General features: G+C 44.0%; 1 protein-coding gene and 1 long non-coding RNA gene across 7 annotated transcripts in view; one reads left to right on the top strand and one right to left on the bottom strand.

Moving 5' to 3' along the window:
- ARHGAP6 (Rho GTPase activating protein 6) overlaps positions 1–18,779 on the bottom strand; it is a 478,385-nt gene that overhangs the window by 39,535 nt on the left and 420,071 nt on the right. For all 6 annotated transcript variants that reach the window (XM_075914907.2, XM_075914901.2, XM_075914913.2 and 3 more), the window contains exons 4-7: positions 11,556–11,812; positions 6,615–6,810; positions 5,518–5,573; positions 113–263 (exon numbers count right to left, since the gene is read on the bottom strand). In XM_075914907.2, the coding sequence (XP_075771022.2) occupies positions 113–263; positions 5,518–5,573; positions 6,615–6,810; positions 11,556–11,812 (660 nt within the window). The remainder of the gene's footprint in view (positions 1–112; positions 264–5,517; positions 5,574–6,614; positions 6,811–11,555; positions 11,813–18,779) is intronic.
- Positions 1–18,779, top strand: part of LOC142823721 (uncharacterized) — a 36,508-nt gene that overhangs the window by 7,338 nt on the left and 10,391 nt on the right. Inside the window, exon 2 of the long non-coding RNA XR_012898872.2 lies at positions 1,617–1,770. This is a non-coding gene — a long non-coding RNA (uncharacterized LOC142823721). The remainder of the gene's footprint in view (positions 1–1,616; positions 1,771–18,779) is intronic.

Here is an 18,779-nt window from a genome sequence, read left to right as displayed (position 1 = left end):
TGGAAGTAGAGAGGGCTCGGGTTTGTAAATAAAAGGCTGTTAGTAGCCTTGGGGAGCATGTAGAACTGAGCTGGTGGGAAAAAACGTTAAAAGAAGAAGTTGTATCGCTCACGGAGAGTATTGATGAAGGCGGTATAAAGTTCTTTGGTCAGAAGAGGATCTGGCATGTCTCGTAGAAATTCCTTTAATAAAGCAGCAACGTCATGGATGCTGTGTTCTTCTTCTAACGCAACATCTACACCACGATCAAACTCTTCCCGTAACTGGAAAAATAATAGTCACATCACAACATCTTCATCAGTATTGTACATTGCCTAAGAGAACATCTATATCTATATTTATATTTATATGTTAGAGAATCTGTCTGTCGGCATGACCACCCATCTGTCTGTCAGTACATTTGTTCAAGAACTTCTGTTAAACGGTAAGAGCTAGGACTATCAAATTTGGTATGCAGCTTCCTCTTATCCTAACCTAAAGCAAAGTCAGGGTTGGGTTGTGCTGGGTCAATGGGATGTGCCTGAAATTATTGTTTTCCATAACAATGAAAGGAAGGAGTTTGATAAGAGGGACAGTTCTGCTCTACAATGACCACAGGGGCAAGTGAGCAGAGAGGACATTATGCTGCAGAATGACCACAGGAGGGTGGCTGCAGCAGGACGAGAGTGGCTGGGGCCGGGGATCTCCATGTTGCCATTGGCTGAGGTCAACAGAGCCCCATCCCCTTCCAGAAGGAGCCAGCAGCCAGTGCTGCCCACCTGCCCTGGGAACAACCAGCAGCTGGGCCCGGCAGGCACAGCCTTGCCCCCACCCCTGGAAGAGCCACCAGCAGTGCAGCCGTTCCATCCACTCCAGGAGCAGCTGCTGGACACGGCTGAGCAGTTCAGCTCCTCTCAGGAGTAGGAGGGCAGTTGCCCCAGGCACCTGGCCTGAGCCCCCCACTCCCTGCCCTAAATTGTGCACCCTCACTCCCTGCCCTGACTTCTCCCATATCTTCCAGCCCCCTGTCCTGAGTCCCCATATAACCAACACTAGGCAGATTTGAACCTGGGACTTCTGCCCTGAGCCCCCAACACCTCCCAGCCATGTGCCCTGACTCCTGCACCCCTACCTACTGCGCTGACACCTGCAGTGCCTGGCAACACACTGGCAACTCCTGCCCAGAAGGACCAAGTAATTTTGAGTACGTCTTCTATTATTGTTATATATGGATTTATTCACATTACCATTTTATATTTGCTGTTCTTGGGAAAAGCAGGCAAACTCCTCACATTTTGTTGCTATTTTCATTATTGTACAGAATGCCTGGTCTGTGCCAGACACATTTTAAAAGGAGGGGGATTTTGTTTTTTCAATTTATTTATGGCATTCTTTTATAAAAAACAGTGTGCACATGAACTCTTCAGGAGCAGAGAAAGGCTACACGTCATGCTGCACAGTGTAGAGATTTTCTTAAGAGGAATAAATAACGAAAATAGAGCCAACAATTAAATTTCTATTGTAACCTGAGAGTGGATTGCAATTGAGTGAGACATGAGAAGCCAACTTTGCAAACACATAGTGGCACCTTGCCCTGACATTTCCTACTCCTCCTAACCATGTATTTATTTTCACAGAGTGATCACCATTAAAAAGTGAACAAACAGCAAAGTGACCTCATCACAGCATCTGAGTTACTGCTGTTGTTTCCAGCCACAATCATAATCAAGAGCACAAGAGATGAGCAAGTCCAACACTACTGGCAGCAACAGATTTGCCAAACAGGATATGGTGAGTTTAAGCCACTAGTCCTGCCTTTTACATATACACTGCCAATTTTGCATAGTGAGTACACATTGAATGCCATAAAAGTTTGTTGCAGTCCCATTTCCAGTGTATGTACTACCTGCAGCACCCACAAAAATGTTCTACATATGCCTTCTTCAAGCTGAACACACCTCCTGTTAGCCTTGTATTCAAAGCTGAAATAGTGATGCATGAGGTTGTGTTTTCTAGGAATACAGCACTTCAAATCTTTGCTGGCATGCAAGGAAATTCCAAATATTGAAATCATCTCAATGACTAATTGTAGGTACAGGTGGCTCAGGACAAGAAATGAAGGCCCCACCCCCAATTTACTTGTAGTAAGATTGAGGTGCATACAGGCAAATGACAGACACAAGAGCAAGCACATTACCACGTGCTTACATTGATCTTACTCTTGAGTAATGAGAAAAGATGTAAACGTAGATGAGTGTGGAAAATGCCACCATTTTTAATGCAAACTTGGTCCAAATGTTGACACTTTGGGGATGTTTAAAGCCTTGGTGTAAAAACTGGGGTCCTCTTTTCACTGTGAACCTTACTATGAAGTATGGGATTCCCACAATTCAGCACGAAGCCTAGATCAGCCACTTTGGTCTTAATCTATTATTAGAGTTCCCTGCCCACAAAGCACTGCTTCATAGGTATATTTATTCCATCTGAAGACTAAAGGACTTTATTCACAACACAATGCCAGTGATCAGATTGGGTGGCCGTGTTATCATGGAGTATCATAAGTACAGCTGAGTGAATACTTTTTTTTTTTTTTTTGGTTTAATGGCCAAACAAAACTAAAAAAATACAGTGTAACCTTATTCTGGTTTTTTTGAGCTGAAACGATATTTTCCAATGAAATGAGCATTTCCAATACTTCTAATTACAGCATCTAGCTCTTACATAATGCTTATGACACAAAGTCACCAGGATGGCCCCCAAAGGGATGTTCTAATTAAAGAACATCAGACGTACATTATCCATGGAATTATTTTGGTTTGACACACAACACAAGCAGTGTAAAAAAGGAAATGTTTTTCCATTTCTCATTACTGATCCTTCAAACACACTGCTTTTAATTACAGTGTTTTCACCAGACTTTAGGAAGTATACTTGTTAGCATTTAACAATGGCTTCCAATTGAGGTTTAAGAGAGGACAGTAAAATGGTTTATATTGGTTATATTAAATGGCAATAGCTCTAAAGCCTCCTTCTCTGCCAGGGAAGCCAACAGCCAGCCTTGGGCAAAGAGTGTGAGAGAGAGAGAGAGAGTGAGAGTGAGAGAGAGAGTGTGTGTGTGTGAGAGAGTGAGTGAGAGTGAGAGTGAGAGTGAGAGAGAGAGAGAGACACGGAAGAGTCAGGCCAGGCAGCCAGCCCTCAGCACAGCTCAGACCGCAAGTGTGTGTGAACTCCCCACCCCTTAGAGCTACCTGGAGCGTGCCACAGTAGCAGCAGCTGGTAGTCCTGGGCTCTTCTGAATATCACTCCATCCTCCCAGTCAGCAGCTCTGTTCTCTGCTCAACAACCCAAACAAATCCACTGGTCCCCGCATTTGCGAAGAAATTTGCCTGACATAGAAAACTCTCACTTCTGTTGTCTATTGTCTATATCCTCCATAAGCACAATTTAAAAAGTGTAGCCTTCAATGGTACAAAAAATGGACAGAATTGTAATTGAATCCAAACCTTACATTTCCCCCATTTTATGTTCATGATGTTCATTTATTATTGTTACTGCAGAAGGTCAAGGCACTTCCATGTTGTTTAATAAAATACATGAGTTGATTTAATTAAATTACTTTAATTTAATAAAAAATATCAAACTCTTTTGCCAAGATACGTTTTTGAAAGCTCATTTTAAAAGGGAAAACAGGTGGTAAATGACTTTCAAAGTAGACATTAGCTCATTGACTAGTTAATGATTGCACAGCCTCAGGTTCATTCGGTGGGCATGACATGGTTGTAGGTTTGCACTTGCCTTTGCTTAAACAATAGATATTTTGTAGTTAAAGCCTGTAACTCAAACAGTAACTTATTTTTGCATGATTTTGCTAATTTAGAGGGTGATCTGTAAGCTGTCTTGGTAGAATAAAAATGTACATAGCTCACTCATTGGTCAGAATGGGCTGGCTGGAACAGTAATCTACAACTCTAAGGAATATTGAATCCTACATTGCAGAATGCCAAGAGCAGAGCTAGATTACCCATCTAAGTTCACTTCCAAGAGGGTCAGGCCTGTGTTGTGCAGGACCTCTGATTTTCAGGATCCAGCCCAAACAGCTGTCTTTTTTGCTCTTTTATACCATATTCTTGTACCATATTCTCTTTTGTACCATATTCTTTACGGATACCTCCTGGTAACCTTCGATTTTCAGGATTCAGCCCAACCAGCTCTGTCTTTTTGCGTTTTTGTACCATATTCTTTACTGTGATACCTCCCTGTAACTGTACTGCTCTACTTCCAAATTCAGTATAACTAGCAGATATTACAAGGTTATTCTCTGTCACACATATTTTAGTGTATGTGTGTGGCTTCTGGGAGGGAGTATGAGAGTTAAGTCCCAGCTTGGTCTTTATCATTGGATCCTCATGGTGCAGAATCTTTGCTTTCTCAATGTTTTGCTGAGAATGGGACTTGGTCAGAGTGAACTGATTGGGGTAGGAGAGGTGATGATGCTTAGGAGAAGGAATTTGTGGGTCCAAGAAGTTGATTTCTCCCTATATCAGGGCTACTCAACACACAGCCCATGAGCCACATGCGATCTGCGGCCCATTTGTGGCCCGCGGCGGTTTGGGTTTATGTGGGGCTCAACATTCGACCCACAGGTAAGATCATTTGAACGTAGCCTCCACTGGGAACACAATGGTGAGGTGTCTCCCAGGCGTGGTGAGCACTGAAAGACACAAACGGACGGGCTGGCTGGAACAGATGGGTACAGGGTGCCGGCATTTCTAGCCCCCAGGGAGAAAGTGCTGGGAGCACAATGGCATTGTGGGAAGTGCTTTGTATTCATGCCTGCCAGTATGAAATAAGATATTTGCATATATTTGCATATATATTTGCATGTAAATGCAACCATACTTAAGTTGCGGCCCTCGGCATGTGCTGTATCATTGTGGCCCCTGGGGCTTCCAAAGTTGAGTAGCCCTGCCCTATATAATTTAACATCCTGGAACTTTTGTGTAAGGGATTGGCAATTTTATTTATTCTGTAATCTTCAGTTCTTTCTGGAATCTTAGAACAGGCAGCCAGGAATACCCCCTCCCCTCTAGTGGGTCCAGTCATTTGTAAACTTTTCTTTCAAACCTTGCCACTGTAGCATATTCAAATCTCATGCACTACGTTGCTTCCTAGGGTGCCAGATGATCCAGACTACACTGAAATTGCTAACCTGCTGAGACCCTGACATAGCCTTTACCAAAGGCAAAAGTAGGCAATTAAAGTTGGGAAGAGAGAGCATTTTTTAACTTGGAAAAAAATCAGGTTTAGTTCAAGATTTAAGTTAAAATTCTTGTTTTCTTTGAGCTCTTCCTGACTGGAAGAGTATTGGAAACAGCCTACTCAGAGCTCCCATAGATAATACACAAATACCATAAAGTCACTTCTACAAAAAGCCCTGCTTTCATTGGCTCTGGGAGGGGGAAAGTAATTGCATTCCTGGAAACTCTATAGGTGTATCATGAAAACCAGCTAAGTTCATGTAATTAAATGTTCGCTCACCTGTCTTACTCTCTTTTTTGAGCTTCCAACTCTGAATATTCCCACTGTCTGAAGACCTGCAAGCACAGTAGTAGACTGTTTCACTGTTTAAAACTCTGTCAGAAGCATTGAAACAAAAGCAATCTGAGCTATGTTCATTAGTACTACAATAGAGAATAAAAGCATTTCTCTAAACATGTGCTTACCCAGGAAACTTAAGGTGACTTGGCATATGGTGTTTCTCAATGTAATCAAACATCTAGAGTATCTGACCTGCAGAACTGCATCTCAGTGCTTTTTTTTTTTTTTTTTTTTTTTTTTTTTTGTATCATATTTTCAGGAAATGTCAATGTTACATCACGGGGCAGGCAGAAAGATGGATATTGTGATTGCAGTTTTGCTTCAAGGGGAAGTACATCTAACAGCGACATCACAGGCAGGAGAAGTCTCCATAGTTGGGACACTGGGTAGAGGCATCAGGGGTGGGCCTTAGGACACTATTGCCAATGTCAGTATTGGGATTTTCCCTGCTTTTGGGTGTGCCTCCTGTGGACTCAGGGGAAAGAGGGTATTTAGATTGAAAAAGAACTGTGAAGAACTTGACCTGGCAGGTAGATACAGGGAAGACTGGTTGGGGAAGAGGTTTTTATTAAAGGTGAAAATGAGAAGAAGTTGTATTTGTACTTTTGGCTGGTTACTTTTTTGTTGTTAGTCAGTCTGGTCATGTAGACTGTAAGCACAATGGGCAGGGGCCCTTAAGTGCTACCAAAATAGAAATGATTAATAATATTTTGCTGCTGTATGAATATTGATGAGATATTCACTCACAGGTTAGCAAACACTAGCAATCAAATTTGGCAACTGATCTCATTTTATAAGCAGGTTCTTCTTGTGTGATAAGAATCTGAAGTCAAAATAGCAGTGGTCAAATGCTTTAGGTGAATAATATTATTATAATGAAGTGGTTTAAAATATACTGTAAATGAGTTAAAATGTGTAGCATAATAAAAATCGTACAAACATGAGTTTGTATGCTTCTTTGAGTATATAATGTTTGTCTACATGCCAGAGCCCTACTGAAAATTAGTTTGACCTAAAGCAAAAGGAAGTACACTTACCATGTTTTTCTAAATGCTGGCAGCAGCTATCTACAAGCCGAGGAACCTGTCTATAAATAGGGTTCAGACTTAATTTCTTATCCCTTGCCTTTTCTTTCTTGCTTTGAGCTTCTGCTGGCAAAGAGAGCTGTAGCGCTTCCAGCAGTCGGGACTGATTGTCATCAAGATCTGTAATAGAATCTACAGACATTGCACCCTGAAAAAAACATATAAATGTACAATTGGTAAGACTAGAATCAACTAAACAGGTTCCTTCCCTCAAAGGCATAACTAATGAAGTCTTTTGACCATTGATTTTATATATTAAACAACATAACAAAGTGCCTCTGATTCTCCACTTCATAACACTGCTTTACACCAATGGAGTTACACCAGTATAAAATCACTGTTCTGAAATGGAGAATCAGTTCCATTGTATAAAAGAAGCCCAATTCACTGTTATTCTGCACTTTGTGTACATGTATCATCGCAATGGGTAATAAAACCAATACTAAATGTTTTACACCCACTTTGTGCTTATTTTTACTTGTATAATTGCGTAAAGTATGTGCATAAATCAGCCCCAGTGTGTGTGTATACATTATACACATTATATATGTAAACATATACATGTGTGTATATGTATTCATTCAAACGTTTTAAATGGGACTACATCGCTATTTTTTCTACACCTTGTGTAATTACTCCAGTGGTTATAGGGGGATGTAAAATTGGGCTTACAATGGAGAGATTCTTCTAAAACATCAACAATTTGGGATGAGATTTTTAAAAACATCTAGATTTGGCTTAACTTTGCTCCTGTTGAAGGCACAGTGGAATTCCCATGGACTGCAATGGGAGCAGATTTCACCCCCACAGTCACTACAGCAGATCCAGCAATTCTACTTCACCCTGCCATCTCAGGAAAAAGTTTACACAACTTGATTAATAAAAGAGATGGAAGTGTGCTCACAGTATTTCAATGCATTTTGGCAAAGACAACATGTTAACATAGAGCAATCACCCCTGGTATCAGCAGGTAAAAAATCTACTGAAGGCAATGGAGTTACATCACCTAATGACAAGAACTCTTTGGGTATGGCTACACTAGCCCCCTAGATCGATCTAAAGAGGCTAATGAGGGCAACCGGAAATTACAAATGAAGCGTGGGATTTAAATATTCTGCTCTTGATTTGCATGTTCCCGGCCAGTTGCCATTTTAGAAATTGACTAGCCCGAAGTAACTGCCCGCGTCTACACGCGGCAGTGAAACGGGATTCTAAAATAAAGCCCTAACTCGAATTAGCTGGCATTCCTCCTGCAATGAAGTTTAACAGCTAATTCGAGTAAGGGCTTTATTTCAGAATCCCGTTTCACTGCTGTGTGTAGACACGGGCAGTTACTTTGGGCTAGTCAATTTCTAAAATGGCGACTGGCCGGGAACATGCAAATCAAGCACGGGATATTTAAATCCCGTGCTTCATTTGCAATTTCAGTAGCCCTCATTAGCCTCCCTAGATTGATCTAGGGGGGGCTAGTGTAGACATACCCTTTGAGTTCACAGATGTCTGTAGGATTCCATCACAAAGTTCCTACAAAGTAAAAGCTACAAAGGTGGTCTCAATGAGGCTCCTGATGGACTGATGTCCATGACCCATCACCACCACAACAGGCATTAATATGTGCCCTTGCTTGGAGCCTGCGTGGCTAGGCCAAGGATTGGCTGTATGTTTAATCACTTTCCATTCCTTGTGATAATACCCGCCTCCCTTTCTCCCTCCTCCTCCCACCCCCCTGGTCAGGGTTGAAGCACATTAGCAGGTAGATTTGACAGGATTGCACTGCTGATTTTACCTTCAATACACACTTGACCAATTACTTGGATATACTTAATGGACAAATAAACTTTGGGACTAAGTATGCACAGCTCAGGAGGTAAAATGTAAGAGGCAGAGTTCCTAGTTTCTGTGTTATGTAACAGAACAGTTTCCAATGCTTTCTCTTTTCATCTGTGATACTACTGAAATATCTTCCAGGAGAAACAATGATGGGAATAGGACAAGAACACTTTATCTACAAGTTTCTTTCTACATTAAAGCATATATTTCAAAATCGGAAGTTAGGAGAGGAGTACAAAAAATATACTATACTTCCAGACATATAAAATATGTGTCTCTGAAGATAGCCAGACCAGAGGAATGGTAGACTACTACCAATCTCAAGAAAGCAAAAACTCATAACTAAATCTACAGTATGTTTGGAAACTTACACAGGACTTGGCTAAAATCCAATACCCAAATCAATCTATAATGCATAATTCAGTGTCTCCAGAACACAATTTAAAATATGGTAAACAAGTACAATTTCAGCAACTTAACCAAAGACCTCCCCAAATACTTCAGGTTTTTCGACAGTATCTTTTTCTTTTTCATTTTCATTGAGCAATGAGAGAGCACACAATAGCCAGCTGTAAATACCTGTAGAGTGTTAACAACAAAGAGAGGAAGGAATATTTTTATGGCAGAGGTAATGAAATAAAACTGAGAGGAGATATTTTGATTATTTGGAAAAACTACCTGATAGCCAAAGGTCTGAATGAGGAATAGCGTCCCACTGGAAGAATTGGTCTGAAAACCCCATCCGTTGCAACATTTAAAAATAGGTTAGAAAAAGCTCTAGGGAATATCCTTTAATGAACACTCTGATAATGGCTGGGGAATGAACGAGGTGGACTTAATAAAGCATGGAAGTTAAAGACGTAAGGGAAATGTGATGTTATTAGTTAAAAATTCAAACAAATTATATATAGGAAAATTAGGGCTGATTCTACTTCAACTGCTTGCCTTCGGCTACACTTATATTTATCTCTTAGGTGAACCATATGATATTACTTCACTTCTTTCGTGTTCATGTCAACAAGGTGTGAAAAACATAGACTGGTAGGAACATAGCACTGGTGCGGGTGTATCATTTAGATGAACGATTAAACCTAGATTTTTTTTCTGCTCATGACTGGTGGCTGTCCAAGTTGACATTAAATATCTCACAACATTGTCTTAAAAGATGTAGAGGATGACTTCTATCTCCTAGTCAGTAATTCTCTGGGTGCGTCTAGACTAAAATTTTGGAAAAGCAGACATGTTTAGTCTGCTTTTGTAGACAAAGCCTCTCTCTCACTAAAACCAATTCCAATATCTATGGCTGCAAATAGCATACTACTGAATTACTCCCCTCTTTACTGTAACTGTTTTGTACTATGGAAACTTCTTTTTGTTTGTTGTACTTTGCCATACAATGTATTCAACTACTTTATAAGATCCATTTTTATTTTGTTAATCTTATTCTTTCTCACACTGCACTTCCCCTGAAAAGCTTTGACTGGTGAAAGAGAAAAGTGCAAGCTGCTGAGAATTCCTATGGAATGTTTCTTTTTTCCTGAGCTCCTCTGGTATCTCTAACACTTAGTTAGCGGGGATTAACAAATTATTCTTTTGTACATTTTTCTCCCCATTTATCCACATAAAAAGCAATGTGACTAGAATTTATGACAGCTTGTTACAGTGCCAACTGATTTTTAAAGAGCTCTAATTGTGACATTATGCACTTTATCGGAGCGTTTCACCAGTTAAGAACACAGCATCAAGTTATAAGACATAAAGAATGAAACCCCTTAGAGACTTATTAGATACAGTATCCAAACCATATGCAGGAGCCACTATTTCACTAGTTAGGCACTAACAAATAGATCAGACTCTCAGTCTGTGTCTACACTGGCGCGATCTCGCGCAAAAGTGGCTGCTCTTGCGCAAAAACTTGCTGCCTATCTACACTGGCCGTGTGTTCTTGTGCAAGTAAACTGACATTCTACTGTATGAAATCAGTGCTTCTTGCACCAGAATTCTGACGCTCCCGCTCAGGGATAAGCCCTTTTGTGCAACTGTTCTTGCACAAGAGGCCAGTGTAGACAGGCAACATGAATTTCTTGCACAAGAAAGCCATATGGTTAAAATGGCCATCAGAGCTTTCTTGCGCAAGAGAGCATCTACACTGGCACAGATGCTCTTGCGCAAATGCACATACCAGTGTAGATGCTCTCTTCTGCAAAAGTTTTTGTAGAAGAACTCTCCCGCAAAAAAGTTTTTGTGTGAGAACACACCAGTGTAGACGTAGCCTCAGTGACATCAGCAGTAGTTGGATCAGGACCCAATGCTCAAATTCTCTGATTAGCACAATGCCTAAGGAGCTAGGCTGAGTGTTACACAGATGTGAGCAATGGAGGGAGGAATCTTCCAGTGAAGTCATTTTCTGCATAGCATGGTGATTGCAGACACCTGTGCTGCTCCTAAAATCCTGTCCTGACCTCATCCACAGAGTTACACTTATTCCACTACCAAGCAAGCCTTCCAAGCAGCAGCAGAAGTGCAGAACAAGCAGCACAGGCAGGGATGTGATTTGTCACCAAAGAACCGACCTCATGCATAGTTTATCCTACTGTTATTTTCACCAACTTTAACTGAATTGCTGCTGATTTATTCTTGGCCATAATAATTGTTATTAGTGGATGCTAATAATCAGATTAATTTCTCTAAATTAGAATATGAATACCTGGGAACACTAGTCACATATGGAAAGTCCATCTAGAATCACCAGTTGAAAAAAAATGCATGAGACCAGAGCCCTGCAGAACTGGACACCTATCTCAACCAAAGTGGAAGGAAACTGAAATTCTCATGTCCCTTACAGTGTGATAGTAATCATGCAGTGTCCATCTTTTTCTATTCTATCTTGTTCCCTCTTGGAAAAGAAGGCTATTAGGATTACAACTTTCACCAATAACCAGCTTTATTTAAACATGGCCAAACAGATAACATCATGCACAAGTTAGTTTGTTTTATGATGACCAGAGACTGAGACACTAGCAGGTTCCCCAGTGTGCATTAAGCTGTTATGGGTAAACTTACCCTTCTTCTAGCACGTGGTGCTGGCTCTGGTGTGTTAGGGGAAGTGGATTCATTTGGAGTTTCCGAGGTCGAGCTAAGAGATGAGTTACTGCTTGAGAGTTCTTTATTCTGTCTTTTAGTTCCAAATTGTAAGAGAGAGGCTACAAAGTCTGACACATCCTTCTGCTCTTCTCTCTGAGAATCCTGCTTGAGTTTGTAGGCCCGATCATTAGCAATCACTTGGGACAAGGGCATTCCAAAAGCCTGGGGTACAAATTCTGCAACAGAAATAGAATATTTACTATTATTTACTTGCTACATGTCTTTCACTTTTTATCAAATTTCTAATATGAGTGATCATCGTAAGGGTCTTGATTTTTTTTGACAATTTTGAATTATATTACAATCTCATTAACAGCCCCTCTCACTGATAACTCGCAGACAGCAATATACAGGTTGAACCTCTCTAGTCTGGCAGTCACTCTCAGGACCTGACTGGCGCCAACCAGAGAATTTGCCAAACCATGGGAGGTGAATATTGTCTAGCAATATTACCAATAGGCTGGTAATATTGCCTACTTAGCTCTTAGAAGACATTTAGGGGTAAATTAGCTCTTAGAAGACATTTAGGGGTAAATTACCAGCACAGAACACTGAGAGCCAGGACTGGTGGCTGTAAACAAACTTTATGGGACCACAGGAAACTTGTTGACACCCATGATAAGCAGACATCCAGCTAACTAATATCATTCCAGACCACACACAGGACGAGAGAGTGGTGGACTAGAGAGGTTCAACCTGTACTAGCAGCAGAGTGCAAAGGAAGCATAGTTTGTAGTTAACACACTTCAATATTTTTTCTGGGAATCATTCCCTGCATAACCTTGGAAAAATTATTTTGGCCTTGTTTATACAGAAAAGCAGCATAGACTTAACTGTAAAGCTGTCTGACCCTCCTAATGTAGATGCAGTTATACTCGTATAATGATACTTTATGTTACTATAGCTATTTTTTAGGGAAAGAGGAGTACACTATACTAATATAAGGCACCTTTATATCAACAAAATTCCTTCTGCACTGGAGGGAGGGGTGGTATTAACAGTCTATAAAATGAAAATATCATCTCCCTAACAAACATACTGGCAGATAAATGACCAGGACTTAAGACTTTTTTGAAAATTTCATGCTAAGACATTTTGGCTAAACTGATCAGCAACAATTAGTTAATAAGATTATCATTTAAAGAATCATCATTACGCTTTAGAGCTGCGAGACATTTGAGATTAACGCTATCAGTTTACTTGTTTATTAGAGCCTTGTGGTTCAGTCCAGTTTCTTTAGATTACGTAAAATACTACCACTGTGCATCAAAACAGAGAGTAAAATGTTTATTCAGTCTTTGAGACAGATTTATCCCAAATGAAAGTAGTGAAACTTGACTAAAGTCAATGGCTTTGAACCCACACATATCAGAATTGAATTTGGCACACAGACAACAAAAACAGAAATGAAGAGGAAGCAATTCCGACTTTGAAAACAAAGGCTAAGCAGAGATTCCTAAAACTGCATTTTCTGTCACACTTTTTAGAAATACCCTACCAGACATCCTGTTGGGATCAAATGCCCAGCTGTATTTTGTAGAACACCTTTGTAAGTCTTAGTATTTTCACTAAGATTATAACAAGGCACTGAAAAAAAGTGTGCTCCCTGAATCTTGAGTTAAAGCATTATTGTATTATCATACCTAAGAAGACAGAGAATCTATTTTGCTCCAGTTAGTTCAGATGTAAAGAATGTTAAGACACAAACCAATTTAGTGGCCAGACTAAACTAAAATTAGGAAGCTGATCCATCCACATCAAGTGAATTTGGAGGAGACCAATAAACTGAATGACATCTCAAGACTAATTACTTTTAATTTAAAACAAGTAAATATATCACAACAGAATATTTAAATGTCAGTCTGCGGTATGTAGTGTTGCCAAATCTAAGAGCTCAAAGAACTATGAGTCAGTTCACCCGTTACCTCTAAATGAGGTCACCTTTAAAATAATAAGATTTTTGTAAACACGTGGTATTGTTTTGGGTTGTTTGATTGTTTTCTTATTTAGTGATCCCAATTTGAAGGCAATCATTAAAGTTCAACTTTAAAAGGCCCAACACACGCTAGTGAAGATCTCTCCTCTGCTGTTTAATGGAGGACTTCATTTAAACAATTATATCAGCTATGGTAGTGGAGCTAATATTTGTTCCTTTCTCAGTTTCCATATCTATCCCTCTCCTTTCTCCTCCACATTTTCTCAATACCTTTCCTGCTCCATCAGACTGCTGACAAGATCAAAAGCCTTGAGCAAGAAGCGGACCTAAGACAGCTCCCTCGTCTAGAGATGATACATCTGTGACTAGAACGGGTGATTGTTGTGGTGGGGCAAAAAGACCACACCAAGGTGAACCAACCCTGCAGTTTTCAGAGGTATAGCCTAGCATTCATAAGAGCAGGGGTGGGCAATAATTTTTGATCAGGGGCCACTTCACAAATTTCTGAAGTAGCCCCGGGCCACCCTGGAAGGGGCGGGGCTTCCTCACCCCCAGACCATAACTGGTCTGGGGGCGGAGGACCTCCTTTGCCCTCCTTCCCACTAGGCACCTATGCCCTGGAAGAGGCTTGGCACACTCCCCCAAACTCAGGCCAATCAGAGCCTGGAGGCAGGGGAGCGTGGGAAGCCTCCTCCCATCCTGCGAGGAGCCCAGAGCACTTTAAAGTGCCCTGGGCTCCTCGCAGGGCTGGGGCAGAACGAAGAAAGCTTCACGCAGATCCCCCGCCTCCAGACCCTGATTGGCCTGAGGGCAGGGGAGCGCCTGAAGTCTCCTCTACTTTCCTCCCACCCTGTGAGCAGTGCGCAATGCTTCAAAGCACCATGTGCTCCTGGTAGGGTGGGAGGAGGCTTTGTGTACTCCTCTGCCCCCAGGCCAATTAAGGCCTGGGGGGGAGAAATGTGTGAAGCCTTCTCTGCTCTGCCCCTGCCCTGAGAGCAGCATGTGGCACTTTGAGCAGTGTGCAGAGAGGGGGCACAGCAGAGAAGGCTTCCAGCCTAAGGGCAGGGGAGCAGCAGGGCCCACCCCCTTTGCGGGACGGATCCGGCCTGAGGAGGCCCTTTTGCCCTCCCTGCATAAGAGTATGTCACCATGAGTATGTCTAGACTACATGCCTCTGCCGACAGAGGCATGTAAATTAGACTACCCGACATAGTCAATGAAGCGGGGATTTAAATATCCCTGCTTCATTCAAATAAAAATGGTCACCGCGCTGTGCTGGCTCAGCTGATTGTTGGCACAGCGTGGCAGTCAAGACACGGCTCGGTCAACAGGGAACGCCTTTGTTGACCACTCTTGTGAACCTCGTTTCACAATGCATAAGGGAGCGGTCGACAAAGGCATTCCCTGCCGACGGATCCGCATCCTGACTGCCATGCTGTGCTGACGATCAGCTGAGCCGGCACAGCACGGCGGCCATTTTTATTTTAATGACGCAGGGGATATTTAAATCCCTGCTTCATTGACTATGTTGGGTAGCCTATTTTACATGCCTCTGTCGGCAGAGGCATGTAGTCTAGACACACCCTATGTGTCCTAAAAGTCTGAAGCAATTCCAAATCATCGTGACCAGGCATGCCTTTAGATGTAGATCAAAGACCCACAGTGTTTGGAACCTCTGCTCTGGCAAGAAAGCCCTGTCCTCTGTAGAGTCCATGACTCTCCCAATGAATTCTATTCTTTGAACAAGTATCAGAATAGATTTCTCTGTATTGATTAGGAGCCCCAATATGTCAAAAGCGGATAGACTGGACCAGCCTCTCACTAGTACTGGTACTGAATGTTATGTGACTCCAGTGTCAGTTTTGTAACCACCATTAATCACATGAGCCACCACATGATTCTGTATGCCCAGCACCCCACCCAACCAACCACTCATATACAATAATATTAAATCTATAACCATAAATAGAACAAAATACAGGCAGCCCCCGGGTTACGTACAAGATAGGGACTGTAGGTTTGTTCTTAAGTTGAATCTGTATGTAAGTCGGAACTGGCGTCAGCCGCTGCTGAAACTGATCAGTTTCAACCGCGGCTGAATCTGGATGCCAGTTCTGACTTACATACAGATTCAACTTAAGAAACCCAGGTGTCCCCAAGTCAGCTGCTCCTGAAACTGATCAGCGGCTGATTCCAGGAAGCCTGGGACAGAGCAACTCTGCCTCGGGCTTCCGGTAGTCAGCCGCTGGTCAGTTTCAGCAGCGGCTGACTTGGGGACGCCTCGGGCAGAGCAGCTGGGCTGCTGCTGGGTTGCTCCAGTAGCAAGGCTCCTCGGCGCTACTGGAGCAACCCAGCAGCACCCCAGCTGCTCTGCCCGAGGCGTCCTGATTCAGCCGCTGCTGAAACTGACCAGCAGCGGCTGAATCAGGACGCCTGGGGCAGAGCAGCTGGGGTGCTGCCGGGTTGGTCGGGAGCAGCACTGCGGGACCAACCCGGCAGCCCCCAGCTGCTCTACCCCAGGGGTAGGCAAGAAAAGCCTGGTCTGTTGGGGGGGGGGCACTAGCTGCACCCCTCCCCCCCAGCAGACCAGGGGGACAGAAGCAAAGCCGTGGAGCACGCCCGCAGCGGGACAGCCCAAGCGCGCCCGGGCTGTCCTGCTGCGGGTGTGCTCCAAGGCTTTGCTCCCCTTCTCCCTGCAGAGCAGGGAGAAGGGGAGCAAAGCCGCAGAGCACGTCCGCAGCGGGACAGCCCAAGTGCGCCAGGGCTGTCCCGCTGCGGGCGTGCTCCACAGCTTTGCTCCTGTCCCCCTGGTCTGCTGGGGGGGGGGGGGGTCCAGCAACACTGATGAACCCCCCCAACAGACCAGGGATACCAGAGCAAAGCCGCCGCCTGGGCGGCTTTGCTCGTTTGCCCGGGAGCAAAGCCGCCCAGGCGGCAGGAGTCCCACTGCCTGGGCTGCTTTGCTCGTTTGTCCCGGAGCAAAGCCGCCCAGGCAGCGGGACTCCCGCCGCCTGGGCGGCTTTGCTCCTGTTCCCCTGGTCTGCTGGGGGGTCCAGCAAAGCCGCTGGACCCCCCAGCAGACCAGTGACACCAGAGCAAAGCCGCTGCCTGGGCGGCTTTGCTCGTTTGCCTGGAAGCAAAGCCGCCCAGGCGGCGGCTTTGCTTAGGTGTCCCTGGTCTGCTGGGGGGGGGGGGGGTCCAGCGGCTTTGCTGGACCCCCCCCCCCCCCCAGCAGACCAGAGAGACCGGGAGAAGCTTTTCTCGCCCCGGAGGACACGGGTGGCGACCTGCCGCCCGTGAGCTCCGGGGCAAGAAAAGCCCCGTTCATAAGTGTGGATCTGACGTAAGTCGGATCCGCGTAAGTCAGGGACTGCCTGTATTTTAAAATTTTCAAGTAAGTTTTCAATACAATAAAAGCAAAATTTAGCTAACTTATTCATTGCATGATGGGTTCAGAATGTGGGAAGCGATTCCTGGCTGTGACAGAGGTTCAGGGTGTGGAAGGAGGTGAGGGGACTGACTGGGTGTGCGGGGTCTGGGCTGGAACTGGGGATGATTGATTTAGGGTGAAAAAGGGGGCTAAGAGAGGAGGATGGGATGGGGTGCAACATATTGGAGAGAACTAAGGTGTGGGGGGGGCTTAAAGCTGATGAAAGGGGAGGAAGTGTGGTGTGCTTACCTTGGGCAGTTCCCATTTCATGGCACAGCAGGGCTGAGGAAGGCTCCCCACTTGCTATGCCCCCCCCCCCCACCTCATGGAAGCAGTAGACACACAGGGGCAGGTGGCTCCACGTGCTGCCCTCACTTTCAGACACCACCCCCGCAGTTCCCATTGGACTTAGGTCTCAGCCAATCAGAACTGTGAGGGTGGTGCCTGAGGACAAAGAAATCACACAGATGGAGTGCCTGATCCCCATGCGGCTCCAGTCCAGTGGAGAGGGGGGTCCCAGAAGCGTGCAAAACCTCCCTTCCCCCCGCTCCTGCCAGCTGGATTAATGCAGATGCTTTAGGGCTGCAGCACAGGGCTCAAAGCTAAGCAGGATCAGGAGAAGTAGACTCAATCACTATGACCTCATCAGGAGATGAAGAAAAAGCCTATGGTTGTTGAGGAGGCCCCTCCTCGACCTCTTCCATAGGAGAGTCCTGAACACACTGTTCCCTCAGAACAGTCCCAGTAAGGGCTAAGGAAAGACAGTGGCCTTGCTGCAGATATTCCTGACACTTAGCCAATATAGAAAGGTGGAAAGAGAGTGGAGAGGCTCTAGAATCTGGAAAGAAGTCCCAAGAAGGCCAGTGAGATGGAAGTGGGACCCAGCAATATGTAGGCCATTGGTCCTTCAAGTTCTAAGGCTTTGGTTGGTACAACTATGGGCAAGCTCCTCATTAAGGCTGCTGGGCATGCTTAGATCAAGACAGATATGATCCAATCTCAGAGTCTGATGAAAAATCTACTTCCTCAGACTGCAGAGGAATTGACCCCATCAGTACCAGGGAGACTGAACATAAGAAGATCATAAGAACGGCCGTACTGGGTCAGACCAAAGGTCCATCTAGCCCAGTATTCTGTCTGCTGACAGTGGCCAGCACCAGGTGCCCCAGAGCGGGTGGACCGAAGACAATGATCAAGCGATTTGTCTCCTGCCATCCCTCTCCAACCTCTGACAGACAGAGGCCAAGGACACCATTTTATCCCCTGGCTAATAGCCTTTTATGGACCTAACCTCTATGAAATTATCTAGCTTCTCTTTAAACTCTATTGTAGTCCTAGCCTTCACAGCCTCCTCTGGCAAGGAGTTCCACAGGCTGACTACACGCTGTGTGAAGAACTTTCTTTTATTAGTTTTAAACCTGCTCCCCATTAATTTCATTTGGTGTCCTCTAGTTCTTCTATTTAGGGAACTAATAAATAACTTTTCTTTATCAGCCCTCTCCACACCACTCACGATTTTATATACCTCTATCATATCCCCCCTCAGTCTCCTCTTTTCTAAACTGAAAAGTCCCAGTCGCTTTAACCTCTCCTCATATGGGACCCGTTCCAAACCCCTAATCATTTTAGTTGCCCTTTTCTGAACCCTTTCTAAGGCCAAAATATCTTTTTTGAGGTGAGGAGACCACATGTGAACACAGTATAGTATTCAAGATGTGGGCGTACCATAGTTTTATACAGGGCAGTAAGATATTCTGGGTCTTATTGTCTATCCCTT

This window comes from Pelodiscus sinensis, chromosome 1 (assembly GCF_052426305.1).
Source record: "Pelodiscus sinensis isolate ZL-2025 chromosome 1, ASM5242630v1, whole genome shotgun sequence".
NCBI lineage: Eukaryota > Metazoa > Chordata > Testudines > Trionychidae > Pelodiscus > Pelodiscus sinensis.
Note: the sequence above shows the minus strand (reverse complement) of the source record. Positions and strands in the feature narration are given on the sequence as shown.